The 18,267-nt window shown below is 39.2% G+C and overlaps 1 protein-coding gene across 4 annotated transcripts in view; it reads left to right on the top strand.

Moving 5' to 3' along the window:
* The window catches only part of ARHGAP12 (Rho GTPase activating protein 12), a 109,630-nt gene that overhangs the window by 78,745 nt on the left and 12,618 nt on the right, over positions 1–18,267 (top strand). For 3 of the 4 annotated variants that reach the window (XM_082845830.1, XM_082845827.1, XM_082845829.1), the window contains 4 exons: positions 91–105; positions 7,216–7,277; positions 11,330–11,411; positions 17,160–17,261. In XM_082845830.1, the coding sequence (XP_082701956.1) occupies positions 91–105; positions 7,216–7,277; positions 11,330–11,411; positions 17,160–17,261 (261 nt within the window). The remainder of the gene's footprint in view (positions 1–90; positions 106–7,215; positions 7,278–11,329; positions 11,412–17,159; positions 17,262–18,267) is intronic. The other variant, XM_082845828.1, reaches the window with a different exon arrangement.

The following is an 18,267-nucleotide window of genomic DNA, read 5'->3' on the forward strand; positions in this document are numbered from 1 at the left end:
TAAGCAGTGAATTTATGTTTGGCTGTTAAACATAAATATAAAAATCCCTGGAGAATACTGTCAAATTACACTTTACCCTTCCTTCCTCAGGCCAGCAGTCCAAAGGTAAGAATCATTTCCCTCCTTCTTAACGAGCGTTAGATGCCTTCCCCCCCCCCCCCGCCCCCGCTAAGCTGTCAAATGCATTGCCCAGCCTAGGCCAGGTAATATTGGCGATACAGTGACTTCTCTTCAGTTATTCATTCATTCATTTATTTATTTGCTGCCTTGGGTCTTCGTTGCTGCGTGCGGGCTTTCTCTAGTTGCGGTGAGCGGGGGCTACTCTTGGTTGCGGTGCGTGGGCTTCTCACTGCGGTGGCTTCTCGTTGTGGAGCACGGGCTCTAGGTGCGTGGGCTTCAGTAGTCGTGGCACGTGGGCTCAGTAGTTGTGGCTCACGGGCTTAGTTGCTCTGCGGCATGTGGGATCTTCCCGGACCAGGGCTCAAACCCGTGTCCCCTGCATTGGCAGGTGGATTCTTAGCCACTGCGCCACCAGGGAAGCCCTTCTCTTCAGTCGTAACTTTGGAGGAATCCTACTTGATCTTGGTGTTTGCAGCGCCCCCGTCCCCAAGTCTAGCCTGTGATTTGCCCCTCCTGCTCTTCCCCTCCAGCGGCTCTTCTTTCATTTTAGAAGGAGGATGCAACTTTGTGACGAGCTCTGCAACACTGCGCCTGTCCCGGGTCCTCATACCCCCTCCTTGCCCCCACTTGCGTGTTTTCCTGCAGCCCTTCTACTCTCCTCTCTGCAAAGGAGCCTGCTCTTCAGCTCCAGCCCCTTCACGCACTGAAACCCATCTTCCCCGACGTCTTTGCCTGGTCAACTTCTGGTCATTCCTTAGAGCTTGGTTCAGGCTCGGAATTTTCTTCATATCCTCTAGATTTGGTCAGGTTTCCCTGTGATACTCTTAATAACATTTAATTATATGTTATTTGATTCCGTAAAATCGAGTAACTCTTCTCATTTCCTATTTCTTGTAGGAACTTCCAACCCTCAGTTAATGTCTTCCCCACTAGACAAGGAAAAGACTCCTTAGAGCAGGGCCAGCGTAACCCCAGTGCCATAGAGCCGCTGTTCCGTGGGGTTTTGCCAAAAGGAAGAAATGAAACTTCTAAAGCTTTCCAGAAGACAAACTTTTATTGTTACTTCCTTAATTTTAAGAAACTATAATAGACTCTTGTTTATTAGGATACTTCTGATTTTCTAGAGGCACAGGTTTCTCACAGATGCTGTTTTCCTTGTCTGGCTCTTTTCTCCATCCCCTGAGCAAATCAGGTCTTTTGATTCCTATCACATGTTGTCGACCCGTCCTGCTGATATTGCACAGGTGGTTTCCCTGCCTACCGTGGTCCTCAGCCTCTCTGCACCTACAGTTAATCTTGTGCTGACCAGTGAGATGACCCCTTAGGGCCTGCCCACACTAACCTCAGCATAATAGCATCTCTTCTTTTTCTTTGAGCTCTCAAGTCACTGATGGCATTAATGGTGTGAAAGTTACCTCATGTGCCCCTCAGCTCTCTGCTAAGGGTTTAAACTTTGAAGGGACTCAGAGAGATAGAGAGGGGCTGCTTTCTAATACTTTTTATCTGTTGCATTATTTAACACAGTCCTGGGTGCATGAACATTAAATAAAGATCAAAGTGAACATGATTTTAGTGGTATTGTCAGGATTTCCTGTATGAATGTAAGGTGCTATTACTGCAGTATTCTTAATCTATCCATCCATCTAGAAAAGAGGCAGAAACGCTTTTTAACTTATTTTAAATATGGGTAATATGTAACTTCTGAGAAGACCTTTTATAAATTATTTACATTTTGGTAAAAGGGAATTTCTTGGTAATCCTGGAAACATGAGTTTATAAGTGTTCGCATGGGAGTTAAAAGGACGGTTTGCAAATTATTCCCCCAGGCAGTTACCCCTTTCACAAGAGTTTGCCAGTCACCTGACTGCCCCAGATTCAGGGTCCCCTCTGGTGGCCACGGCAAGGAACTGCCTCAGCAGGGTTCTGTTTCGTTCTTCATTTACCTTCGGGTGGAAAACAGGAACAGCTCTGTTAATTCTGCTGAGGCTGTTGTTTCCCTGTAAGTGTGCAGCGTCCTTCCCCCCAAGCCCCAGTCTGGCCCCCCTGGGCTTCTGCTCCCCAGAGTCTCTTCTTTCTTCCTGCAGCCTCTGCTCCCTCTTCTCTTCTTGCCCTGTTTGAATGGAGTCTTTTGCCTGTCTTTCCCACTCTTACCCAGTTAATACAAGCAGATTTCTTTTTTTTGGTTCTTTGTGAGTTAAAATCTGGTTGGTGTAAAGCCTTAGTGGTAAGAAAAAGAAACTGACATCGTAATCAGTGTTAGTTACCTCATGGCATCTTTAAATCTCTGCAGATTGCCTATTGAATCTCTCTTCTTTTATTTTTTTTTTGTTAAAACCGTATTGAAATATGACTAACATACTACACCGTTCACCCGTTTAAAGTGTACAGTTCATTGGTTTCTAGTATGTTCAGATAAGTGCAACCATCAGGACAGTCATTTTAGAACATTCATCACTTCAAAAAGCAGTACTCGTTGCTGTCACCCCTCTGCTTCCACATCCCATCAAGCCTTAAGCAGCCAGCAATGTGCTTTCTATCTCACTAGGTCTGCCTCTTCTGGACACTCCACATGCGTGGAGTCATAGAACACGTGGTCTTGTTTGACGGGCTTTGTTCACGTAGCATATGATGCTTTCATTCAGTCTCCTCCAGTCAAACCAGATTAAAATTTCATCCCTTAATCTAAATTTTAAACATGTTCATTTTTTCTTGTCTTATTTCCAGTTTTCAAATGCATTGTTATTTTTCATAGTCACTTCAAGTCCTGTTTTTTTTTTGTTTTGTTTTTTTGCGGTACGCGGGCCTCTCACTGTTGTGGCCTCTCCCGTTGCGGAGCACAGGCTCCGGACGCACAGGCTCAGTGGCCATGGCTCATGGGCCCAGCTGCTCTGCGGCATGTGGGATCCTCCCGGACTGGGGCACGAACCCATGTCCCCTGCATCGGCAGGCGGACATGTTCCACCATGTTCCACCAGGGAGGCCCTCAAGTCCTTTTTTGAAATAGATAGGGTATACATTTTTTTAAAATTGATATTTCTCTAAAATATGACTGCCACACATGGATTAAATAGGATTTTGTAGGCTGATCTAAGAACCTCGTCTCTGTTTGTCCCAGTGTGCCTATGAGGATATGCATTTCAAGTTCTCATTTACTGAATACTGAGTACAATTTTAAGTATGTAATTTGGAAACTTGAACTTTTGACCTTGTGTTTCCAATTATGGTATTAAAATGCTTTACCCACTTTGGAGAAAAGGGCATTTCAACACGTTCGTTACCAAAAGGGTTTAGTGGACAAATCGGCTAATTTTTTTTCATTGAATATTACTATTCTAAAGCCTTTTTTAAAAACATGATTTTAACAATTTTTTATAACACTGGTTCTTTAAACATTTTTTTTAATCGAGGTGAAATCCACATAACATAAAATTAGCCATTAACCACTTTAAAGTATACAGTTCAGTGGCTTTAGTGTATTTAAAATGTGTGTAGCTGTCACTCCTGCCCAGTTTCAGGACACTGTCATCCCCTCAGAGGGAGCCCCCTACCGTTAAGCAGCCACTGCCCCTTTCCGCACCTCTCCTCCCTCTGCACGGTAGCCTCTGGTTTGGAGGTCTGCATGGATCTACCTGCTCTGGAAGTTCTGTCACACTGGTTCTTTTTCAGCATATCACAGGGCAAGGTTACTTACTCTGTAGAGAAAGAATCTTTTTATTACATGATTGTAACATGATTAACTGAAGATAAAGATTTTAATGGGAGGTATTGATTTTGATATATAATAATTATTAGCCAAAATTGGGAAATGCTTATCTTACTAAATGAATGTAAAATCAATTAGAAATTCTGGAGCCTGCAAAGTGATTTTGAACCTGTGGAAGTTTTCCCAGATTACTCAATATAACTGACATTTTATTGTTTTCTTGCCTTAATTAGGATAGGACAATCTTACTACAATATTTTTGGTTAAAATTTAACCATATTTTGCCAGTTCATATTAAACATTCCTGCTTATTTTCAACACGAAGTTTCCCTTAGAGTATCGACATATTTAGACTAAGAAATATTCATGTGTGAGTATGGGCAGTTTTTAAAGGACTTAACAAGGTATTTTTATGAAGTTATTTTAGTAAGCTACACAAAAACATGGGTTGACTTTGAATCATATTAAGTAGAGAAGAGTACACTACACAGTATGAAATGATAATCTGCCTAAATCCCCCCCTGAAATCTACACCTGTGTAGCCAAACCTGTATCTGCCTGGTTGTCACTTTGATGTCAAATTCAGAACTTCAGTGCTTAAAAGTTAAAGCTTTATTTTCTCCATCACTGACCTTCTCTTACATTTCTTGGTAGTGTGATAGCACGGCTGCTTTGTTGGTTAATTACTTCAACACACATGTGTTGAGCCCCGGCACCATGCTAGCCGCTGTGCTGGGCGCTGTCATACATGGTGAGCACAGCAGATGTGGTCCCGACGGACAGCCTGACAGTAGGTGGCGAATAAATAATACGTAATTGTGCTTTGCATTAGGTGCGACGAAGGAAACAACCTGGGGGCTGTCGTCAGTCATTGGAGGGCAGAGGAGCTCCTACCGCAGGGGTCAGGGACGGCTCCTCTAAAGCTTGTCTTGCAGCTGAGGGCCCCCAGCTACCCAGCTGCTCAAGCTTGGGAGTCCCCCCGATCTTGCCTCTTACCTCCCGGCCTGTCCCTGTCAGTCCTGCCTTCCGAGTCGCTCTCACGTGCGGCCCCTCTTCACCCTCTCAGGCCTCTCCCTGGGCCAGGCCGTCAGCACCTCTTGCATTGATAGGAGTTATCAGAACACTGTTCCGGTGGCGCTGCGTCACCTGCTCCCGCCTTGCTCGTTCCGCTGCCCCCTCTCTCTTGCTGCTGCTCTGCTGCACCCCGTACGCTGAGGGAACTAAGCCTGGTAGAGATGATGCGCTTCCAGCTTCTGTGCCTTCGCCTGTCCGTCGTTTCTGTGTGGCCGACTCCTGTTGCTCGCTCCTGGGTCAGGGTCTCCGGGAAGCTTCTCTTCCTCCCTACTCCCCTCTCAGGTGGAGTTAGGTATGCCTTCCTCAGAGCACTTTGACTTTGCACACCGCGTGGTAATGGTCATTGTATTGGTACGTTTCGGACGTGGCACATTTTGTTCTTATTTTATGTTAACGTTAGAGTGCTTACTGCTCAGAGCATTAGTGCTTGGGTCTTGGTCCCTGTGAAAATTTCATGGGAGCTCTGGGCCTTTCCCTTGAGTGATGCATGTACACGCACGATTATGTGCGGTGTTGGTCCAGCCACGACTCAGGTAAGAATCCCCGATCCAGAGCGTCTCTTTCCCCCGTAGGCTTTGGCCGTCTGTCACTGCTGCTGTCCCTTCCATTTTTCTTCCTGTTTTGATGCTGGCATTTCCTTCCTGTGTCTGCTTTTTCACCCTGCATAGTTCCAGCTTTGGTGTTTTTTAATAGGCTGTTCCCACCTCCGCCCTGGAGTTCCTGTGCTCACATCACCAGCGCCCATCCTCTCAGATTAATGTTACTTAGTTCCTGGATCATTGAAAGTTTTTCTTTCCCTCCCTGCTTCTGATGGTAAATTGGGAAAGTTCTTACTTAACGTCCTGTACATACTTATCACCGTGTAATTGATATTTTTATTGAGAGGCAACAGAGAGCTCTTATGAAATGTATCAGACTTGCATATCTAAGGAGATGCAACCTATGCTTTGTGAAAAAATTATAGTAATATGGATATTTCCCAAGTTCCCAGTATTATAAAAGTGAATAACATAATAGTTTGTCAGCTTTGTCTATAGATGTGAGTTATTATCAGACCAGGCAAAACTTTCAGACATTATCTTTTAGACATTAGTGAGAAAATAATGCTATGTTTGTCCCTCATACAAGAAAGAGTTTTTTTTCTAATTAAAGTACATTGAGAAAATAGCTGAGGTAAATAGTTAGAAATAAATTCTGAATTGAGACTATTTTTTCCTGTGTGTGTGTGTTTTGTGTGTGTGTGTTTTAACTGAAGGAAAATTGACTGTTTGGTCATTTTCAGACAGTGCTCACTAATGGATGATTGCTGTGGGCACAAACGCATTTTGATTAAATTCATTTGACTATAGAAGGCTAGAGCAATGAGAAAGTGCTTCTTCAGTTCCACCTGGAAGAATTTTAAGATAACATTTAACTTGAGCACAGTGACTTTTGCCTTGCTAGGGTTTGATGATCAAGCTGGGTTGCTGTTTTTTACATCAGCTGACTGATAGATCTAGTTTGTCCAGAGCTCAATTTGCCATCTGATAATATGTTTAATGAAGCAACATACTGAATTCTTTATGCCACATTAAGGCCAGTTCTATGCATAGTGCCACTTACTTTTAAGTAATTTATTAAATACAGTCACTGCATTTGTTCTACCTACTTATTTTCACATTCTGACAAAGTAGGTTAGTATCTTAAATAATTTTCAGACTACACTGTTCTAAAATGACAGCAAAGTAAACTGTTCCTTTTTTGTGGTATTTATAGCATCGTATCACTTGGTTTGAACAGGAAGTCATAAATCATTTTTCCAGTGCTGATCTGTAGCATTCATGTGGAAATTTAATTTGATTTTACCTTATGGCTGCTATTCCTTGAGAAGACCAAGTGTTTTTTTGTTTTTGTTTTTTGCGGTACGCGGGCCTCTCACTGTTGCGGCCTCTCCCGTTGCAGAGCACAGGCTCTGGACGCGCAGGCTCAGCGGCCATGGCTCACGGGCCCAGCCACTCCGTGGCATGTGGGATCTTCCCAGACCGGGGCATGAACCCGTGTCCCCTGCATCAGCAGGCGGACTCCCAACCACTGTGCCACCAGGGAAGCCCAGACCAAGTGTTTAATCACAAAAATAACTGAAAAAACTTTACAGAAGTGTTAGGAAATTATATTCTTAAGGTAGTCTAGAACTAACCATATTACACACTGACTGATCTTTTCTTTTAAGCTAATATTTAGAGTACCAGATCATTTTGATTCAGTCCTATATAAGAATTTGAACTTCACTGTCTGTATGAATGATCTATAAACAGTAATACCTCTGTTCCATATCATAGGGTCAAGAGAAATATGGATTATTAAATGTAACAAAAATTACTGAAAATGGGAAAAAGGTTCGGTAAGTACACAGATCATTAATGTTCTCACATGTTTCATCTGATTGATATAAATAAAAACTGAATATAATTATATTCTAGTAGAAGTGATTAACAGGTTCAAAGAATTTCAAATGTGTTTTCTAATATGATGGATATAAGATTGTCAGGAAGTAGAGGAAAATTTTTCTTTGTCTTGACCTATTTCTAAAGGTGAGATTAAATTCGGAGGTGGTAAGGTGGAGGATTCTGAGCAGGCATTAGCTTTATTAAAATTTTTTTCAATAAGTAATAAATGCACACGGCAAAATACAAACATACACAAAACATGTAGTCAGAAGTCAGTGACCAGCCATCAGTTTCCCTCCCCAGAGGTAACCAGTTATGTCTAGTGAGGTGTACTGTCTTCCTCCAGAGATAGAAAATAGATACATTTACATGTGCATAGATTAATTTTTTTAACACAGTCTTTTAACAGTTTATCTTGGAGATGGTGCATTTCATTGCATGTACAGCTGACACATAGTTTTTAACTGCTGCATAGTTGTATGTTGTATGGCTGCATCATAGTTTATTTAACTGTTATTTATTTGCAAGTGTGTCTATTGGTAGACATTTTAGGATGTTTCCATTTTTTGCTATTACAAACAGTATTACCCTCAGTGTCTTGCACAGTTCATTTTGCAAGTATGTAGCTATGCCTGTAGAACATATTTTATGAAAGTGGAATTGCTAGGCCTTATGCAGTTGGACATTTTCATACAATTCCAACCTGTGCCCTAAGGCCCTCAGTCAGTTCCAACCTCAGGAGCCTTGGATTTCTCCATGCCTTTGCCCATTCAGTACGTTGTCAAACTCTTTGATCTTTGCTAATAGAGATTTGAGAGAAAATGGTGTTTTTACTTGCGTTCCTTTTTAGTGGGGTAGAGTACCACAAGCCATTTATATTTCTTTTTTGTTGTCCTCGAATTATCAGTTTATACCCTTTGTCTCTTTTTCTGTTGGGTTGTTGGTTTTTTTTTGGTTAATAAATTAAGGAAATTAACTCTTTGTAAGGTAAGTTCCATTTTCCCCAGTTTTAAAAAACCGCTGAAATGCTAGGGTTTTATAGCCAAAGTGAGATCAGTCTGTTGTTTAAGAAAGAGTTTAAAATTTACATGTAGTTGAGTTTTTTAGATTTGCTTTAATTGAACTTTGTCAGATTTTGGTACTTGGAAGTTTTTCTTTTAAGTGCTTTGAAATAGCTTTACAAATACTGCAATTACCTGTTCCTGAAGCTGTTCCTTGGTAGAAGTCATGTGAATCGGATCTTTTTTTCTTTTCTCCCTTTTGGGCATATGTAGTGCAGGTAGGTCTTTGGCCACTTTCCCTGTTTTCATTGCTGTCATTTTTCCTGTGATAATTAGTTTTTTAGATTTTCTACTTACTTTGGAATGCTTTTTGGAATACTTCTCCTAAGAATATCATCCATTTCATTATATTCAAATGTATTTATATAGAGCTGAGCACAGTGGTATTTTAATTTCCTGTATTTTAGTGTTTATCAAACATTTTGTTCTGAGGACCTCTTTAAACTCTTAAAAATTATTGGTTAGTGCAAAGAACTTTTGTCTATATAGTTTATCTAGAATTATTTACTGTAAAAAATTAAAACTGAGAAATTTTAAGAATCTCTATTAACTCTTTTAAAACTAATAACCTGTTACATGTTAACATGAATAACATCTTTTATGAAGAAAACCCCCTGTATTTTCTCATGCCGAAAACTTCCATGAGAAGCGTGGCATTGTTTTATGTTTTCAGAAATCTTTACTATTTGGCTTAATGGAAGACACCTGGATTCTCATCTCTGCTTGCAGTCCGTCTGTTGCAACATACTGTTTTGGTTGACGTATATAAAGAAAATGCCCCTTTACATAGATAAAGTTGGAAAAGGGAGGAATATTTTAATAGCCTTCTCAGATAATTGTGCGTATTTTTCTGCTACACCAAAACGCCAAAAATGTTAGTTGCAATGAAGATTCTGAAAAACTATCCTTGAACTTTCAGTACTCAGTTACACTAAAATCCATGGGCCTGTGTTGCATTGTGAATGAATCTTTACCTATGCATAATTTTGTAGCATCTTGTAGGTCATTTGGAAAATACTGGTTTACTAAGTTTGCCGATTTTTCAAATGTTGGCACATTTTATTTTATAATATCGAAGAGTCATAAATCAGTACTACCATCACCAGAGTCACTAAGGTTTGGAATATTGTCAGCCTCACAGTGGCAGATGTGCCAAGTTTTCCAGAATTCTGCTTTCTGTTTGAAAGCTTTGTCATTGTGAACATATACTATCATTTATTTTCCTTGAAATGAAAGGCTCACTTCATTTATTTTTGAGATAATGTCTACCTGCCAAGTAGTCAAGTCTAAATAATCAGTGTATCCGTCAGTTGTTTGTTCAGGAAAAAATTGGTTCCATGAAAAATGTGTGACTGATTCTACCTGCAACTCAATATTTGGATACTGTCATTCATTCAGTATCCAAATATTCAATATTTGTTCTGAGATACACATTCTACAGTTTTTTTAATTTTGAAAATTAAACTCAAAAAGTTTATTTAAAGTGGAAATACATATATATCTATTTTAAAGTGGGAATATATTTTAGCATTTTTCAGCATAGAGAAGTTAGATATTATCTAAAGAAATATAAGATGGAATATAAAATAAATTTACCAATGAAAATAAATCCTTCCAAAATATCTTGAGGTCCACACAAAACAAAATAATAAAATAAAATGAAAATATAATAAAATGATGACAGAACAGGTACCAAACATATGTGTCGTATCAGTATAAATAAATGTAAATGCACTATATTCATCTGTTGAAAGAAAAAGGTGCTCAGACTGGAACACAAAGCAAAACCCAGTTCAATATTACATACAAAAGAGACATCTGAACAACGATTCAGAAAAGTTAAAACAAATAACGCATATCAAAGGCATAAAAAGTAAAGCAGGAATAGGGATCTTAATAGCAGACAGGTTCAACTCAGGGGGAAGGCACTAAGCATCTTTAAAATGATAAAGCACTGTGGATCAATCCACAGTGAAGATCTCATCATTAGAAATAGCCATTCACTGAGTAAGTAATGTTAATGACCATAAGCAAAACAACAGGAAATAAAAGGAAAAATAGAGATTCAGTAGGAGTAAACTTTATTTCACTTTTCAAGTTCAAGTGGACATTAAAAGTCGTAAAATAATCAAGTAGGTCTAATTGGTAGATATTAAATTCTACCTTCTGAATATGGAGAATAAACCTTCTTTTGAGTGCCTATAAAGTTTTCACAAAACTGGCCATATGTTTGGCTGTAAGGCGAGCCTTAATAAATTCCTGTGGAAGATACATTTGACGTTCGTTTTAGCCTGCCAGCAATTAAATTGCCTTATAACGTAAACACTGGTTACCTCTGGAGAGGCGGTTGAAGGAGAAGAAATGGGGCCTTTTTCTGTCTACATTTCTGCGTTCAGAGTTTTGATATAGTTTGTGTGTTGATTCTGTAATTTAGGAAAGAGTTTTTAAAGCCTCAGTTTAGTAGTAGTAACCTTAGTTATCAACCAGCATGTGATTATACGATCTACCGCTTACCTGGTATAGCCTTATTAAGGGAAGGAAGATAACTAAGAGATATAAAACAATCTGTATCTGCAGAGGATTAGGTAAGATGAGCATGTTTGTCGAATTTTTAATTGCGAATAAGAATTCTTGCCAAATGCAGTGTTCCGTTCACGTGACTCTAAATTAGTGTCCTTGATCACAGATGTGCTGGATTACCCCCATGTGCACACAGTTAGGTGTGTAGTTATTCTGATAACTTACATCTCTCATTGACTTCATTAGTTTTGGGACCATAAAATGATTGTAATTTCCATTAGAATTATATCCCCAATAAAAACAATTGGAATGTCAGTATGACTGTAAATTGTGGACAACATTGATAACAGCTAAGTAACTTAAGTTTTTAAATTTGGGGGGAAAACTGGATACGGAGCTTTAATTGGCCGTCTTTATCATTACAGAAAGAACTGGTTGTCTTCTTGGGCCGTGTTGCAGGGTTCATCTTTACTGTTTACCAAAACTCAAGGAAGTAGCACAAGTTGGGCAAGTATTTCTTTTCTTTGGAGGTTTTCTACATTTAAATTACGTGGGTGGTGTTGCACCTGAACTTCACGAAGTATTCCAGAGTCCTCCCAGCTACCGCTAGCTTGCAAATAAGAGTAAATGAGGTTTTCTTAGTTAAAGATGCATTTTGACTCACAAGAGAAAGAAAAGGGCTAATCAGAAAAGTCTGACTCATATTGTTAAAACCAACCAATTATATTTTATGCATTGAACTGAAAGGTGACCTTACTGCTTGGGCATTAGAGAACATATATTTCTTGGTCTGTTTTCAGGATGCCAAAGCTTTCCTGTGTCTGTGACTTGGCTCTTTCAGATATTTAGTCAGAAAATAAGCAGTCTTGTGACAAGCCCCACCTTGAATTGTGATCTGACCCTTGGATACTAGTCAGGTTTCCATGTCTATATATGACATCAGCCAGCTTTGAGAAGAAAAAGAAATGTCACCATTACCTGTGGGACTTTGAAGCTTTTTGTATATTTGAGTGTTTACTATCGCTACTCCTTGGTTATTTGTAATACAAATACCAAAAATTATAATTTGTGACCTATCACAATAGCTAACATTTTTTGAATGCTGAAAATATATTAGGTACTGTTCTAAGTGTAGAGGATGGTATATATATTATCCTCTTAACTCTGGGAGAGGACTGTTTATCATTCCCTCTCCCCCTGTTGGAGATGAGAAAATGAAGTATAAAACAGTTCAGTGCCTCGCTCAAGGTCTTACAGCTACTAAGTGACAGATCTGGGTACCATTTTGGCTCCAGAGTCCATGCTCTGGGTATTTCCAAAAAGGTTTTAAAATGAAATTAATCTAATGTTTTTAGTCTGCTTTATATCCTGCCTTAACCAGTATTTCTTACACTTACGGAGTTGATTTAAAATTAACAGGACCTATTGACTTTACGTTTGATAAAAGAGAAATCCATTTGTAAAATTCAAGCAAATTTTAGTCCTCTGCGTTTACAGTGCAGCCATGTAACATTGTTCTGAGCCAGGAGGGCCACAGAGCATATTAGTCCTCAAATACTCTGCTATGGCAACCCCCCAAATCTGCTGGATTGAGCATGAATATGAACTTCCTGGAATGTTTCTTCTCTTTTGCTTCACTGATGCTTTGATTTGCTCTCTGGGCAGCCAGTACAGTGGAACTGACCTGTGATATGCTTTCCAGATTAAAAGACTGAAATTTTTGTTTGACTTGTCTTAAAGTAAATTGATAATTATTTCTCCTTTTTCCCCTGAGGTGAAGCATATGATACTTTTTTGTTTATATTAATGCATTTCTAGAAGAAGATGCAGTTATTTCTTCTTCCTACTTGTGGCTCAACTTTTATTTGAAACTGAGTGAAGTGAATGAAAGAAAAGGAATGGAGAAGCAATTAGAGATTAAAATAACAAAAAAGTTCCTGAAGAAAGCTGGATAATGGTCATTTATTTGATAATTACTGACCCCTAAAGATTGAAGGTTGTGGTATATACAGATAAAGCAAGTACATAGATCATTGTGGTAAGTGAGGCATCGTTGAGGTAGGCAGATATGCATGTGATTTAAAGAAAATGAAATTAAAAAAAAATTTTGAAGATGTTAAGTGAATACCCTGGCACAGAACCATTAGTACAGTCTGGTTGCATTTTATGACGGTCTCTTGAGGACCTTACATAATTCAGAACTCATGATTAAAACTCATGCCGACAGAGGGTGTGGGGTATTTCTGTTTATCAGCTGAAGTTGTGTTATAGCATTACCATGTGGTAATAGCAGAAGCGTAGCTTAAAATTCACTGAGCTAGCCAATTTTGAAATTGGAGAATTCTTAATGGAGTTTTAACTTTAGAGATTCACTCTTTGAATTTTTGCCTTTAAATGAAATTTTATTAATATGTTGTTAATAATACAGTACATTATGGTAATCATTTCAGGTTGGTATAATTAAATAAAATATAGTCACACGGTGTTTTATAGTCTTAAAAACTAAACAGATATGATAAAATGCTTGGCTATACAGTCAATTCTTAATTTTTATTTTATGGCTAATTAAAAAATCTCAAACTGCCTTGCTTTTTCTTCCCATATGTAACACATATTAAGGGAACGAAAACTAATTTAAGTGGCCTAAGTAAAAGCTAGTAAGATTATTCAAATAAAAAGTATGTAAGCATATGTGGCATATACAACACTCATGAATATTAAAAATTGATGAAATATGCAAGATGCTTCTTAATTAACTCAGTAATTAGGATTGTTCAAAAAGGGTTTGAAAGAATCCTAGCTTTATTTCCCTGCTCGGTCACCAGCTAGATCTTTCGTAGGTAAAATGTTACCCTGTTTATACAGTGAAATCACACCTAACCTGAGGCTAACACATAAGCCCAAAGGACAAAAATCACCCGTAATGAAAATTTCCCTTGAGTGTCTCTCGGGAAGATGCTGTGAGGAGTCAGTCTCTCGCAGAGCCAGTTTTTTCCTTTGATGTTAGAAGAGATTGCTTTTCCTTCAGCTGGGTTCAGATGGTTTGTTCCGGGGCCATGCTGGAGAAGTATGGTTCTTTACAGATTAGTGTCACACTTGGTGCAAAAACCTATACCGAGATCCCCTGGAAGAAACAGCCAGTTCAAATCTTACAGTTTACTCCAGGGCATATACTGATCGATGGGATGCTGAGTAAAACCATCCGTACTATTGGAAGCTCTGTTTTTAGAAAACCATTCATGCTTTGTGTTTATTTTTGGTTTCATGGGTAGTAAAAACTGAGTAAATGAAATGTGCATATGCCACACGCAGCTCCACTGTGAGATAATTTTACACCAGTGCTGTATCATCCAGAAGCCACCGAGCCTTTCCTTCTCCTTGGGATAGGTAGACGTCACTTGTTTTCCGGAAAATATTAGTTATCTCCCGGGTTGTTGTATCAGTAACTTAAATTATACTTTCTCTTTTCTTACTTCCTTCACCTCATTTGTTCAGCAGACATAAAAGCCTGCTCTGTTCTGGGCCTGGTGTTAGGCTTCGGGGTTCAGAAGTGAGTAACGTGACCCCCGTCTTCAGAGCTTACACTGTAACAGGGGGACCAGCACGTGCACAGTCACAAGACGACACGACATACACTGTGTTCACTGCAGATTTAAATACTCATATTCCTTGAGTATTTCAAAAGTCACCCCACAGATATTGGTAGTTGTTCAAATTCATTTATATGATGCTTTCAAATTTCTAAAAACAGTGGCTTCTTTGGACCAGATAATACTTTGTTGTGGGGACTGTCTTATGCATTGGGGGGTTCAGCAGGTAACAGCAGCACCCCACCTCCATCTGAAAGAGTCTCCAGACATTGCCAGATGTTCCCAAGTGGCAGAATCGCCTCTGGTTGAGCTCCACTGTCCTAGAGGACGGGGAGGGCAAGCTGGGTGGCAGGGCCTCTCCCGAGAGAGGACGCGGACAGGGACCAGAGGACAAGGCCCGCAGGCCATAGGAGGGGCTCAGGGACTCCTCTCCATTCCCCCAAGGCTTCCATTGTGAGTATACGGGAGAACAAGTTAGCTTAAAGTAAGTTGTATAAAGCATTCATCTTAAAAATAAAACATGAATTTATAGAATAAATTCAGAAGTCAGAAAATACTCTGAGATAAATTCTAGGGCCTTTGAAAAATATTTTGGAGATGCAGCTTGGCCTGTGTTACCTGCTTACGGAGTCCTGTTTTTGTCCTCTCTGGTTCCGTTATGGTTTTCTCTTGTACGTCATTTTGCCATTGTGCACTGTAATGACATCGTCATTTTCTTCCCTTTTCCCATCAAGTCATTCTGCCGGCAGGGCTCAGTCTCTGAGCTCCTGCTCTCGCTGCTTTCTTCTTGGACAAACTCTGTCAGCCGCCGGCCTGCTGTCGCATATGTAAAATCTGCTCCTGTGTCCGCTGTCACTGTATGTTTTCTTGTTGCATGTCCTTTGCCACGGTAGTTCTGTTTTCTTTGCCATGAATGCATTGGAGCGATGATTACAGTAGAGAAAAGCAGGACTAGATTTTGAGAAATAATGGATAACAAACCCAAAATTTTGCCAACCACATTGAAGCATTTTTATAGCATTCCTTGTTATGTGATTGTATTGATATTTGTATTTGGTTGCTATAATTTATTTGGTTGGCTACTTATATCTTACCTTATAGCTAACTATCTACAGAGCATGTCATGATGACAAGTTAAATTAAGTTGATTTCTATCATTTTGTTAAATGTGTCCATTTAAGTTTTGTGACTTTTGAGATATATCAAATTTGCTCAGAAAGTTATCTGTGCCCATCATAGCTTTATGATTAATTACATGTCTTTTGAATGACAAAAGGTACTAAGGAAGGCAAAGGCTTTGTAGAATTGTTGAAATTTTTGTTGTGAATTTTATTATGATGCCACTAATAAAATTCCATGAAATACCCTAAATTTTGTTTTGATTCCACTAATAAATTCAATATAACATCCTAAGTTTTGTTTAGTTATAACAAGTATATTATTTAAGTCCACACTGAAAAGATGAAGTAAATGGGAACAGATGAAGTCAAACCATTTTTTAAATGTGAAACTACGCAGTAGTCATTAATGTTATGAATAGCGGTAAGTTATCACAGGATTGGGGGGTAAGATCCATTTCCAATGACAAACATAATTTGAAAATATTTTAGCAAATGAAATTTCCTGTAACAAATCTTTATGACCTTAAAGATTACAATTCATCAGCCCTTAAAGATTTTAAAACCCCCAAACCCTACACTAACATAGGAATTCTATTTTCTATTCTCAGTTAACAGACTAAACAGAAATTTAAGTTATGATGGCAAGATACAGAGTAGGTCTATATTTAACATAAATTTTCTCATATTTTCTAATCTTTTCCTTGTCTGGTTAACAAAATATAATAGTTAAGTGCTGCTTCTTCTCAAACCACCCATGTCAACTGTTTTCCTCTTCTGTTCATGGTTCCTCATTAAATTGCTGAGGCTTTAGAGCACCTGGCTCTAGTTTTTATTTCTAACAAAGGCTGAATAGAAGAACATGGGGCTTAGGATGTTGTTTTTACAAGTTATTGTTAGTTGTTGACAACATAAATAGTTGATAAGAAAATAACCCTTGAAAGCACGAAATCAGGTTTAGAGAATATTTATTAGGTGGAAAAGAACTTGTTTTTCTGCCAGATATTATGTGTACGTATATAAGAATACCGCCTTTTGAACACATCATTTTCCCTAGTCATCGATAGTTTAGAATAAATTCCAAAAAATAGAATTGTTGAGCCAAAGGATACACGTCTTTATAAATTTGTAAATATAGTATGAGCAGCTTTTCTTCTCTAGGAGTTCTGAGCTATATCCTACTTGCAAATGAGGGCCTGTTACTCTGTAGCCTCACCAATGCAGTTTTTCATCGAACTTTTTTTGTTGTTTTTGCACTAATGGGTGAAAAAAGATTTTACTATGGCTTTATTTTGTATTTTTCTTATAATGATGGAGGTTGAGCCATTTTGTTTCCTTTTCTATGAACTATATATAATCATGTCTTACATTTTTCAATTTCAATTTAAAGTAGGAATTGTTATTTTATAATACGAAAAGAGAAGAGGAATTTGAGGTGACCACCTTTTTGATTTATTGTTAACAATATACAATTGGCCGTATTCTTTTTGGATACACACATGTACATGAATATAACATAAAGGTTTTTCCTTTTTTCTAAAACGAAGTTTGGGAGTAATCAGTCCAAACCAGAGTTCACGGTGGACCTTAAGGGGGCAACGATTGAGATGGCTTCAAAGGATAAATCCAGCAAAAAGAATGTATTTGAGGTAATAAATTATTCTCTAAGTATAATCCACATTCTTAACCATAGTAACTTCATGTTCTGTTTTGAGTTATTTCGGGAAATGGTCTTTCAGTGTGACTAGTTAAGGCAAAGTTAGTCATTAAGTTACTTTGATTCATAATTTAAGGAAAAAAGCTGGTGTAAAGATCTGGCTTCATTTGCATAAATCACTGGATCTCCGAAGATGTATTACAAGCCTTTGTTCCACAAGTCGTGCCTTTCCCCAGCAACAATAAAAGGGTGTGGTTCCCTTTGCCTACCAAATCTAATATTGAAAAACAAATTAAAACTTTCCTATTTGCCATTAAAAGCCCTCCGCGGTAATGCACGATCCTGCATCAGTTACTTATTGCTGCCTAACAGACCATCCCCAAACTCAGTAGCCTGAGGAAAGAACCATTTTGCTTGTTTGGTTTGGCCTGTGCGGAGCTGAATGGTTCTTCTGGTCCCACCTGGGTCCAGTCACCCGGCTTCAGTCATCCAGTGGCCTGACTGGGGCTGGACGGTCTAGTTCCCCCCTCCGGGTTGGTGCCAGCTGTTGGCTGGGCTCCCGGTCACCATCTCTCCTCCTCAAGGAGGTGACCCCAGGCTTCTTCACATGTCAGGGTTCCGGGGGGGCCAGAGTGAGAGCCGCAAGGCTTCTTGGGGACCAGATGTAAGAGCCAAACAGCAGTGTGTTCTGTGGCTTAAAGCACGGCCCCCCCGCTGGTGGAGGGGCAGCAACACTGCACAGGGCTGCGTATGCAAGAGGGCAGAGGGCGCTCGGACTGTCTTTGCAAAGAATCTCTCCTGTCTCAGGGCTTTCCTACTTGTCGTCTAGGCAGATTAGAACAGTTGATATTTCCCAAGTGGAACCCGGGTTTTCCTGTCTTGATGGTTTTCGCTCCTGATGGATCTGCCTTTAATACCAACGGTTGCTAGTCTCTCCTTGTCGAATGTTCCCTCTCTTCCAAGACCCACAAGAAACATTACCACAGCACAGATGCTGC

This window comes from Leucopleurus acutus, assembly GCF_964270905.1.
Source record: "Leucopleurus acutus genome assembly, chromosome: 1".
Classification (NCBI taxonomy): Eukaryota; Metazoa; Chordata; class Mammalia; order Artiodactyla; family Delphinidae; genus Leucopleurus; species Leucopleurus acutus.